Consider the following 12,150-nt stretch of genomic DNA (forward strand, 5'->3'; position numbering starts at 1 on the left):
TTGAGCTATACATATATTTAACTATCACATTACTTATCCCATTTTACTCCATTATACAGCTATACAGCTGCCATATAGATTGTTGTTACATCCTATGTTAGTTGCTATTTAAGTAAATGTTCTGAATACTTTCTTCTTCTATACAACTTCAACCCTTTTCACAAAAGGATGGAGTTTTTGACTCCAGCTACCAAGCAGGAAAGAAAGGGACGGACCCCTCATTTGACAGAGCTGTTCCTTCTGTTCCCCAGCGATTACATGGTTGATGCTTTGCTGTGTCCAGGCAGTGCTGGAAATGTTATTCTCCCAGTGCACTGTTAACGCAATTGTTTTAGCTGACAAGCAGTATCACGGAAATGATCTGGTACAGTTACCACAATTGAGGAAAGAAATTCTTGATAACTTGTGCAATATATATAATTGAACTTGATAAAGGCTGCCAACACTTGCTGAAATGCTGACAGATATTTTCCAAGGTTTTTTTAAAGGTTTATTTTCAGTAACAGTGTTAACTTATCAGCTGCTGGTCCTAATGGAGAACAAAAAGAGCCACAGAAATTCTCTCGGTAAGGCAAACAATCTCCTTTTGCTTTCTGGCTCATGTAGCAAGGACCTGTCTCAGATAAACTGCACACGTAAAGTAAAACATCTCTTCGTTCAGTTTGTGCGTCTGGCGTATTACCATTGCATCCTTCAGATGGTGTCTTTAAGAACACCACCAATTTTATACATCAAGTCTGTTTACAGGTCTTAGGGAGTACCACTAGATATTTAAAAACAGGAAAAAAGTTGTCAGAGGCATTTTGTTGTCACAGAGGAAGCTACTTGATATCCAATGAATTGTCCCAAGTGATGTCACTATAGTCAGGGTCAGTTGGAGTGGAAGGCAACAAAAATATCTAGGTGTGTGCAGTGAGAAAGAAGTTATCTCACCAGACCTCTGTAGCCTGCTCTTACTAGCATAACACAGTGTCTGACCGAACTGTAAGAGGTCGAGTTGGATAATGGGTAACGCAATAACAATCTCATCAGCTTCTGACAAGGAAGAATCATCCGTGGACTCAAAATTGCGCTCAATTCAATTGTGGTACTTTTTCTTTTTTTTGTTTTTTTAAAACTGTCCATTGCAAGCCAGACAAAGTGCAGAGAGAGTAATTTAGCATTGGTTACATAGTAACATATAAATGCTGGTGCCTCATTTGAGTCAATTTATTTCCTCTTTTGGACACTACCAAGGAAAATGTATTTTCTGTATGTTATTTCTAGCTTACATAGAAAAATAAAAAGAGCCTGAGCCTAACAAAGTAAAATGACAGTACTCCATCCCCTTATCATAAAAGGAGTCACCCCACACATATTGGACTCGGACACATTTAAAAAAGCATCATCATTTGGAAACTATTTATTGAACATTTGCAACCAGATATCAGTTAAATACAGAACTTTCAATGCTCTCTTTACATCCCCCAACAGCAGGGACTGGCTCCACTTCATTACACTGAGAGGAGGGAATGTTACAGGACTTGGTAAGGCGCACACTGTGCTGGAAGTCATTTGGCTTTCTGTCTTCTGATAATAAAGAGAAACAAAATCTGAGTCTGCCTCTCAAATGTCCAACACTGCTTCCTCCTCGCAGCTAGATCCTGATCCTGCGCGTACAGACCATGGCAAAATGACACAAATAGGAGCCGAGAAGAGAAAACCAGTATAGACGACTGAGACACACCCCTACTGAATGCGGTCTGAGATGTGTAGCCGTGATTGAAAAGCTAAAAGTAAAATGATCAATATATTAGAAAAATGGCAATTAGTCCTTAATAAACACCTCGCCTCACCTACTCCCAAACAAGACCAGGGTTATAAATTAAAACTGTCCAAATAAAATCAATCAACAAAGACTTTGGGCCCATTCAGTTCCATTTCAAGACTGGAAAATCCTCATTGGAAAAACAAATGGCACTTTTCAGTCTCTTGAACTGGAATCTAGAATATCGACTTCAATGGAATCGATCCCCCAACCCTAAAATCAACTCTTTCTAATTTACATATATGGGTCAGGCGCTCTTCAAGCTTCCACCATTCTAGCAGTTGCTCCCCACAGGACAGGGAGGGGGGCTCTGGTGTCTTGAGGGGCTAGGCCACGGTTTTGAAGGTCTGCAGTATGAGGTTGGTTTGGTGGATGAGCCGGTTTGCACTGATGAAGACATTTATCGCCCTGGGAACACAGAAAAATTGCAACTTCAGAAAAACAGGACCAGAAAAGCTCACAGAGGTGTGTTTAAACAAACTGGAACTAACAAAAAGAACCTGAACTGGGAATGTGGGGCAGACTGGTTCTCTTAAGACTTTTGAAGAAGGTCACACAGGAGGCTTACACAACACAAATGACAAGTGGGTTTACTGGAAACATTCCTGCCTTGAATGAAATGAAAATACATAAACAGTTGGATTAATTAAAAAAACAAATCCCCTTTTCAACATTTGGCAGTTTACTGGCTACCTACCAAACATATGTATATAAACACATTCCTGGACTCGTCTCGTCACTATCCCTTTACAAATAACTTGAGCGCATTCATTCAGAATGGGAACAGGCATCGAACAAACTGACAGATAAATATTTCCCCCATTAATCTGGTTCCACCTCAATAGAATTGAGTTGAAGGGAGTTTGAGCTGTTAAAACATCGAACAATTAGTACTATTATTATTTCAGGTTTATTTATTTCTGTTTCAAAGGTGCACTGATGAAGCATCACATGGGGGTGTTACGGTCTCACTTACTTTCCATCTTTGAAGTATGTTTTGAGGGTGTCGCTGAAACTTTTGGAGTATTTCACAAACTCCTTTTTCTGGTGCTCCAGGGCCTTCACATAAACAGAAACGTTATTTTATTTTTAACAAGGGAACGTGAGAAATGTACACAGGTGTGTGTTTGTGTTTCCGTTACTCACTCTGCGATTCTGGTACTGATATTTCTTAATGACATTGTTGACTGTATCCAGGAGCTCTTTTATAGCGCTGGCTATGTCTCTGTGGGAAAACACCAACAACAACAACAACAACACAAGTGAGGGTTTCACAACAGAAATTAAGCCAAAAGGTGAGTCACTTTAAGTGTACAGCAATGAATTGACCACTGTAATATCCTCACCAATAAATGCTGGAATTCTAATGCAGTACACTGTATACTGGGGTATATAATCGACCTTATGCGGCCTGAATATTTTTTTGTTTGTTCCATTTCCTCGCTATTGCTGACTATAGCGAGTCAATCGGTTCAGACAGCCACATGTGTATATATTTGTTTAAGATAAAATGAAACTGGAGAACTGTTTCACTTCCTGTAAAATGTAACATCCTTGATCCTCCAATAAAAAGATTCATAAAAAAAAAAAAAAAAGATTATTTGCATTCACAAACAATCTAAACTAGCAGATTTTTAGCTATGCAAGCAGGAATATAGGAATAAAAGAATATAGGAATATCGGTCAGTCCACCACTTTAGTCTAGACAGCTCTTGGAGGTTGTCGGGCTGATGGTGGCTGGTTGAAAAATTTTAACACATCGCCCAACCCTGACGGATGCCCTTGAACTCTTATGCAGATGTTCCCCAGAGGCTGAATAATGCTGACCTTGGTGATACCCTGACTTCCTCAAGCTTCAACATGACACTGACATTTGTTGTTTTGAGTACAGTGTCTTGTCAACTATTAACCATTGGTTTAAGTTACTAAAGGCCTCAACACTGCACCCTATTTGACAAATCAGCATTTGTTGGTCATGTGTAAATAGCCGTTTCTTTTGTGTGTGTGTGTGTGTGTGTGTGTGTGTGTGTGTGTGTGTTCGCTGCTCGCACTCACTTGATAGTCTGTAGGAAGCGTACTCTGTCATTGATCTCATCGGGGATTTTGCTGAGGATGTGTTTCAGAGCTCTGGCCTTGTCATTTAGGTCCAGGAACTCCTGCTCAGGCCGGTCAATCATGAACTCTGCAGGAAAAAGGTGTTTAGTACATTCCCAGGGACTAAATGATTTCTGTAAATGGGCAGACAGACGAAACAAGTGAAGTCGGAAAAGAACAGAACACTGGTGTGTAAACTGGAGAAAGGCGCTGCTGCATATCCTCCGAACCTGGATCTCAGAGTCACAAAAGACCGTTCCCACCCCATTATCTCAACGCTTCTTCCTCTCACATCATAACTCACCTTCCACATCATCAGCTGCCATGCGCAGTAGGGACTCAGTGAAGTTGATTTGGACATTCTTTTTCTCCAAGATCTTCATTATAATGTCCTGAGTCAGACCAGGGTTCTCCCTCTCCGCCTGACAAAAGAAGAGTTCAATTAGGTGACTAGAAAGAGGGAGAGAAGTAAAGCAATTCACACGTGAGTGGAAAATAAGGTATTGCACAGTTTGTCTTCTCCGACAAAAAGCGGAGGCTTAAAGCTGCAGAGAACAAAGCTGGAACTTCACTGAATGTCAGATGTCCGCTGTGAGCCGCTCAGATGAATGCACAAAGAATCTCCTCCTGAATAATTCAACTTTGAATTACACCAGCAAGGAAGCAGCAGGGGCAATAGAGACACCAATCAGTGAGACAAGTGAACAAAAGACCCACAAATGTCATCGTAAAACAACTGTAAGGTGATCGCATCTCCCTTTGGTTTGGTTAACGACAAAGCAGCTTCTCCTTCATTAATATTTCATCTGTGCTCACGCTGAACACTACTGCTCATCAGCAGCCGTACAGAGGCAATCTATGGCCACTGTGCTTTTATTATTCCAGTGCAATCACAGTAGTGTATAATTAAAAAAAAAAGAAAAGAAAGGAGGATCAAGACATTAATAAAGTCTCATCTGATGACTACGATTAGGTATCACCTGTAAAATCAGCTGAGTTTATTCACTTGAACATCCATCCTGTACCTGGAGGTGCTCGAGGAATAATAAACACTGTATAAACTGAACTTAACAGTCTTTACATTAATACATTAACTAATCAAAACATTTGAGTTCTGTACGTAGGAACATCATAATAGAACAGACATTCTGCTTCACATTAGTCCTCTTAAAAAAATAAAAAAATAAATATGTCCACACCCAGTATTTTTCACATTTTCTGCTGGGGAAACAATTTGAAGCATTGTGCAACAAAGTACTGAAGAAACACCATAGGAAACAACAGCAAGGCTCCTGTAGGAGAGTGGAAATACCAGAGCACGGAGCAAGGAAAACTACAGCTTGTTACAACTTGGGTTTTACTTTCCCAGCCCTAGCCATCAATCCTGTTGTATATAACATTGCACTCACCACCGTGATAACATTGCTAAAAATAGCTCCAATGGGGCATGTGCGGTCAGACAAATCCAGCAGGTTATACACAAGCCAGATTATTATTATTATTTTTAATAATAAAACAGTTTGATGTTCTTTAATAGTTTGGCTTTTTTTAATATACCTTTATTATATAGGATAGGTGAAGACAGACAGGAAAGGGAGGAGAGACATACAGGAAAGGGAAGAGAGAACGACAGGGGGGACGACATGCACTGAAGAGCCAGAGGTTGGAATCGAACCCAGGCCGCTGCGGTAAGGACTCAGCCTACATGGGGTGTGCGCTCTACCAGGTGAACTGCTGTGCACCGAGTTAAAACTGTAAGCATCTTCCTGCTAGGAAAATAAGTTTATTTAGCACCTTAGATCTTTGAGAGTCTGGATGGCAGCCCAGATAAATACTGGAGCCAAGGATCTGTACTCATATTATATTTCAGAATTGTACTCAGTTCCTTTACAACATGACCAAAATTTCCACTTCCTCTGAGGTGTTTTGTTTGTATAGTATCTGATTTCATTTCCTTCAATCTATTAAAAAGAAAAAGGGAGTGAGAGGCTTTAAGTTTACAGTTTGAAGATCCAGTTTCTCTTCCACCCCTATAGCTGTATCACTATAGCTCAAAAGGTTGTCATAAAATTATGAAATAAAACCTTTGTTTGTTGTGTAGTGAATAATAGATTGCCCAAAGAGGGTCTTGTCCTGAGGTAACTCGTAGTAATGAAGTGGCAAGCTTGAAAATAAGCAAAGAAATCTTTCTGTGGAACACTAAATGTTCTTTTTGACCAGTTCAAAAAGCACAAGAACAAATCTATCATTCTAATAATCCTATCATACGACGAACTAAAACTAGTACTTTTAAATATTGGAGGGAAGTTCTGTTGTTTACAAGCAGAGTTAAATATGAACAAGTATTCTTTCTACTGGTAAAAATTATAATTTCCTGCCAGTTCTGACAGATTATCTAAACCGCCTTCATTTGGAAGTAAAACCCAAAGTGGGTGCATCCTTAATGTCTAATAATCCTTCACTGCACAAAGGAAGAAAGTGAGGGTGCACAACTACGGCAAGTGCGGGAAGTCAAAGTTGAGCTAGGAACAAGACAGTTTGGGGGGTTTTCTCTTTAAAATATATTTCACTATCCATTTTTTTTAACTTACCTAATGATCAGGAAAACAGGAATGTAATTTGAAGCTATTATATTTGATTTATCAGTTTGGTAATTTCTCCCCCCAAAAATCCAAATTAGTCTGTTTCAAGGTTCTAAAATGTGGGGATCTGTGGCTTTTGCAAACTGAATATATTAGGTTTTGAACCAAAACATGGACACTTGATGAGATATCACATTGTGCTCTAGAAAAGTATGGACATTTTTTAACCATTTGTGCAATTTCATAGAAAAACAGTGTATATAATATAATCTGCAAATTAATCAATAATGAAAATAATTGCAGCCCTAATTCATTAGACCTATTTCTAACCATTTTGCAGCATTCCAAAAAATCTCAGCACTTCCTTTGGTAAAATATAATAATGATACATAGAACTGATGCACAAGACCTGTGAAAACAAACCCCCAGATGTAACAAACTGAAGCTGAATGTAGCACCAATGATTTCGACATTACACTGGCAGAATGGAGCCATCATTGACTCACTGTATGTCAGTAGTTGCAGCACTATGTTGCGCTCTACCGATTCATTTGAATGAACAGTAATTTGCATCAGGCAACATGTGGTGTATTTATTTATTTTCCTGTCAGTATCCATGAGGAACTGAACCTTAGTCTGGGTATTAGTTAGAGTTTCAGTTAAAATGTACTATTACAAAATGTGGAACTGGCATGCAGGCTAGATTTAATAAGAATCAGAAATACTTTAATAATCCCCATGGGGAAATTACTTGTAGGGGGGGAGGAAAAGCAAACCATAAAACCAACCATATTATGACAGGAAGTCGTGAGAGTCACTGAGTGCTAAGATTGTTTTTTTACGCTTCATTTGATCCATTGTCCTACCTTTATGAAGGCTGCTCTGAGCGTCTGAGCTGCTGATAGGTTGATCCTCTCCAGCTAATGAAATAAAAAGAGAAAACACATATTATTACAATCACATCCGGACACGTTGTGGCTATGGCTGTGCCACCTAGACTTGAACTTGGACGGTTTAAAATGCAGCTGTGTCCTAAATTGACCCCCAACTGCTCCATCAAAATTGGCACTGGCTCAACGTAGCTGGATGCACGCTTACGGCCCCACACAGGTGATTCAAATGAATGACAGTCACAGAAACTGGATTTACTTGTCAGTTCACTTGACAGCAAACATATAAAATATCCTTTGAGGAAATTTGTTTAAAATTAATACAGTGTGTACTTTAGCATTTATAGTCTAGTTGCCCTTGGTTGTCACAAAAGCAGATTTTAAATCAGTCTAAAACAATAATATATAAATTAACTTTAAATTTTACTTTAGAATCAATAATGACGAATACATTAGGCTACATTATAACTGTGGTGGTAATCAGTCATACAATATATTTATGTTCAGGTGCGCATCAGATGACTACCTACCTAAATTACACACTGACAGGCCCCATGCCCTCTATAATGATGCATTAATTAATATATGGTTGCCCCTTTCTTTGCTACGTAACACAGCAGATTTAATGGGAAAATTCACTAAAAAAGGTGTCAGCATGAGAGGTTTTACCTCGTTGAAAACGGGGTACATCACGGCGTACAGCGTCATGGATACCATGGAGTTTGTCTCCGCTTCATTCTTCATCTCCTCCATTGTCATCCTCCAGGGAGGAGCTGCTCTTGGTGAAAAGGTGAGGAGGAAATTGCAGCTCACACACACTCACACATACACTCACCCACTCACACTCACACTCACACACACTCTGAAAACCAACACGAGCTCCAGAGTGACAAGAGCCTGAATACAAAAAAAAATGAAATACAACAGAAGAGTATTAATAAAAAGTTTGGGTGGTCATATTTAACCAGTACAGTATTTTTTAATGAGCCTCTCTTATATTCGGTTATTAATAAACATACACAGATCTGATCCACCGTGTCAGTACTGGTGCCAGTCCCGGCTTGATGAAATGAACTGGGTACCGGCTATGGTGTCACCAATCCACATCAAATACAGTTTCTTCTGCAGTGTCATAAAACTCACCTATAAAGTTACATTCATTCAGTTACAGGTGGCTGCTGACCGCTGACATCAGTCCCTGGGCTCATGTTGCTTGGCATAAAATTCCAATGAGCACATAGTAGTGGGGTATTAAGATTTTAAACCTACTTGATACGTGGTCTCTGCAAATACCAGGAGTTTAAGCTCTGGCGTTGGTACTAAAATAGTGGGATCTGTATTTACTTTGCAGCTTTAACTTTACAGTTAAAATATAAACCCTGACACTGAATCTGCATTACCTCATATCTGAGTCATTTACATCATTTCCTTGTTATTTATTAGTCAACACATACCAAGATAATACAAGGTAGCTTACGAATGAACAGGATGGGATGACTTATTGGTTTGATTAAATTGGAGGAGGGGAGTGGCACAGTAATATTTCCTGGCAAAGCCAATGCGACCAAAAAGCAACTTAAATGTATAATAATGTAAATTACAAGCAAGACTCCTTCATTTGTATTGATTCCTCTCTAACAGTCTCATTTAAAGAGCCAGAATACATGACTGACAAATGTTTGACAGTGCAGCTCCACTTACTGTAAATGGAAACTGAGCTGACAGCTAGCGCTTTCAATTAGCTACTAGTGCCATTCATTACCTGCCCAAAATGTACGACAAACAATACGACGACTGTTTGTCAGCCACAGTGTTTGACGCTTGCTCACCGACAGGCTAAAAACTAGCCCCAGGTAACAGCTAGTCGGCTAACTGGATATGGCTAACAAAGTAGCTGGTGTAGCGTTAATCGGGGTTTGCCGTTTTATCTAGGGCGGTAAGACTTTCGAAATCCATCATCAGAACAATAACTGACTGGGTGCAGATGCAAATGTGTTGCGATCCTCCCGTAAAGACACCGAATTGAGGCCTATGGCCGACCAAATCGATGGTAGCGAACTGCTAGCAGTTAACAGCGTAGCTTACGTGCTAGCTACAGTACATTGGAGATTTGTCTCGGCTGATGAGCTAAAACACGTCAACAACCGGGTTAAGGACATTTGTGGAAGTCGGTACATGCGTGTCAAGTGTGTACTCGTATCTACCTTTGGTCTGACTTCTTTAATGGGTTGGTTACGCCGTCGATTGCCTTTTAGCTGCTATGTTTTCTTTACAACTTAAGGCGGAAGTTTTTTAGGATTGGGCTGAGCGACATCTTCCGGACCGTTGCTACGTCAACACACGCCCACCAATCAGAGGGCGGATGGATATAGCGACTGTGACGTAATATAAAATAGTTACATTTATGTTGTTGTTGTTTTTTTTTTTTGTTGTTGTTGTTGGTATTTTGTGGAGGTCTAACAGTTCTTTGAAATAAAAACATATATCAAAGTACCCTGCATTTGGTTAAATGTCTATTAATGTATAATTGTCAGAATCGTGTAATTAAATATTAATCTGAGAAAATTATGGTCACATGACACAGAGCACAAAATTAACAGGATTAAGCGAAACTAATTTCAATATATGATTACACTAGAGCTGAAACTATTAGTCAGTTGTTTAGCAGATAAGAGAAAATTTAATTAAAAATTGTACATTTTCTTTGACTCAAATGTGAGTAATGTGAATATATCACCTTGGGCCTTAGGAAATTGTGTGGGGCATGTGTCACATTTTGTTTGACAAGATGAATTAATGTATGAAGAAAATAAATATACGATTGATTAATAGTAGGATAATTTGTTTGAGAACTTATATGTGCAATCCTTTACCTGAGAACAAACTGAAAACAGTTGTGGGTCGTCTTCTGTGGATCTGTAGTCTAAAGTCTAAAGTACCCTCTCTATATATACAACTTGGCACATAATAATTTGAACGTGTCTCAAAGGCAAACAAATGGATTCCTTATGTCGGTCAAAGTAATTCAAGATACTCTCACACAACCAATTCTGCAACCACTATGAATCTGATGTAACTGTTCGCAGGACATTCTCATTTTCACCATCCATCCCATATGGCATAAACGCATCAAAATGTTATTGAGTTGCATCGTGGGAATTGTTAAATCCAGTGTTTTGTGATGTTGGCCTGCACCAGAGACCAAAAGTCAATTCAGACCAATTTGTTTTTGTGTCTTAACTTTATAGAGGTGCTGTAAATGTAAATCCTGGAAGTATCCCTTTAAGTCCCAAATCAATCACCTAAAGCCTGGGGTGGGGTTGGCTGCCAGTGAGTTCGAGTAAAGAATTTTCAGGTGTAACAGCTGAAAAAACTTAAAGCTTGATAGAGAATGAAAATGCTGGTTGCAGCCATAAAACAATATAGCTTTGATCTAACCTGCTGAACTGTGCAAATGTAGCTTATTTTGCCTTTTATCAAGAAGTCATACTTAGCAAAAGGAAGAGTGCACATTTTCACCAACCTTTTTCTTAAAATTGATATAAATATAAAATCTCCCTATTTCATTCTACACATGCCAAGGGGTCAAAGGTCTAATTTTCTATCCATTATCAGAGGAATGCAGAAGTCTGCCACGCTGTCAGTTCAGTTGTCTGGTTAGTGTCACTCTGATGGCTCAGTGCAGGCTCCAGGTGGATGAAGCCTTCAGGCAGTATGTCTAACAGCATACAGGACATGAGATCTTCTATCATTTATTAAAATTCACGGAACCTATCTAGTCTCACTTAGAAAAGAAATGTTCAAACAATAAATAAGGCATTCATTTAAGCTGTGTTGTGAGGTCATGCTGTTGATATCAAAGTGATTTCCCTGCTGTGATTTAATTACTTATGAAAACTAATGATATTGTTTTTGAAGAGGAGCTAATAAACTATTTATTTGGATGCTAAAATTACAATTATTTGTATTTGTCAGACCAATGGATTTAATTTGATTAATTTGTAATTAATAAAAAATAATAATAATTTGACCAGCAACACAAAGAAAATCTCATATTTAATTGTTTTTCTGTCACTGTGATGCTTTAATATGCCTTCATTCAAGAGAGAATATTGTTGTAATTACAGTATGTGGCCACTGTGCTGTCATGTTGACTGGAGCTCCATTCACCTCAGTTCCTCCTCTTTCCCTGTTGTTTGCCTTCATATTTCTGCTTACAAGTCACCAAATAGTACCAGAAAATGTAGGTTCTTCATGTTAATGTATATATTATTTCAAAGATCATGTTATACCCTACCTGTCCAATGGTCAGCCCTATTGAGTTTCCCCTCCTTCCTCCTTCCCACCTGCCTGATCACACCACCTGCACTGCTCATGCCCAGTAGCCAATCAGCTTCCTTTTGTATACAGAGCAGATGTAGATATTGATGCCCCTCTCCTACCAGTTGTCAGTTACATGTTCATTCGCAAAAGACTGTTAACATCAAGAATAAACCACCTTTTCTAACATCTGGTTTGTGTCCTGTGTCTACTCAGGTTTGTTGCTCAGGTCTTAAAAGAGAACAAATTATATATATATATATATATATATATATATATATATATGCTGGGTATTGGACATAGAGGAAAAAAGCAAAGAGCAGTTTTAGGAGACCAAAAATAACTACATAAATTAAAATAAATAATGGGATCTCAATGACTGCAATCTACGACCCTTGGACATCAGCAGATGTCCTTTTTGCTTGTTTTGGGGGCTTTTTGCCTTTACTTTGGTCTT

The 12,150-nt window shown here is 38.8% G+C and overlaps 1 protein-coding gene across 2 annotated transcripts; it reads right to left on the minus strand.

Moving 5' to 3' along the window:
- Positions 1–1,387: 1,387 nt before the first annotated feature.
- Positions 1,388–9,732, minus strand: LOC127353916 (programmed cell death protein 10). Of its 2 annotated transcripts, XR_007881399.1 has the most exons (9): positions 9,578–9,732; positions 8,043–8,270; positions 7,350–7,403; positions 4,206–4,323; positions 3,863–3,989; positions 2,954–3,032; positions 2,784–2,866; positions 2,308–2,416; positions 2,063–2,215 (listed from the first exon to the last, which is right to left on the minus strand). XR_007881399.1 is itself a non-coding variant. In XM_051383526.1 (8 exons), the coding sequence occupies exons 2-8, from the start codon at positions 8,130–8,132 to the stop codon at positions 2,134–2,136; spliced, it is 633 nt and encodes a 210-aa protein (XP_051239486.1). In that variant the 5' UTR covers positions 8,133–8,270; positions 9,578–9,732; the 3' UTR covers positions 1,388–2,133. The 2 variants fall into 2 exon arrangements, 1 of the variants encoding a protein (XP_051239486.1); XM_051383526.1 differs by lacking the exon at positions 2,308–2,416 and having other exon boundaries at positions 1,388–2,215.
- Positions 9,733–12,150: the final 2,418 nt, after the last annotated feature.

Source organism: Dicentrarchus labrax, unplaced genomic scaffold (genome assembly GCF_905237075.1).
Source record: "Dicentrarchus labrax unplaced genomic scaffold, dlabrax2021, whole genome shotgun sequence".
Classification (NCBI taxonomy): Eukaryota; Metazoa; Chordata; class Actinopteri; family Moronidae; genus Dicentrarchus; species Dicentrarchus labrax.

Bases quoted from the DNA above. Each gene is read 5' to 3' on its own strand.
- LOC127353916 (XM_051383526.1), bottom strand. From the start codon at position 8,132: ATGACAATGGAGGAGATGAAGAATGAAGCGGAGACAAACTCCATGGTA. The intron at 3,990-4,205 runs GTGAGTTATGAT...TTTTTCCTGCAG, and splicing joins GGCAGCTGATGATGTGGAAG to AGTTCATGATTGACCGGCCT. The intron at 3,033-3,862 runs GTGAGTGCGAGC...GTTTTCCCACAG, and splicing joins CGCTTCCTACAGACTATCAA to AGACATAGCCAGCGCTATAA.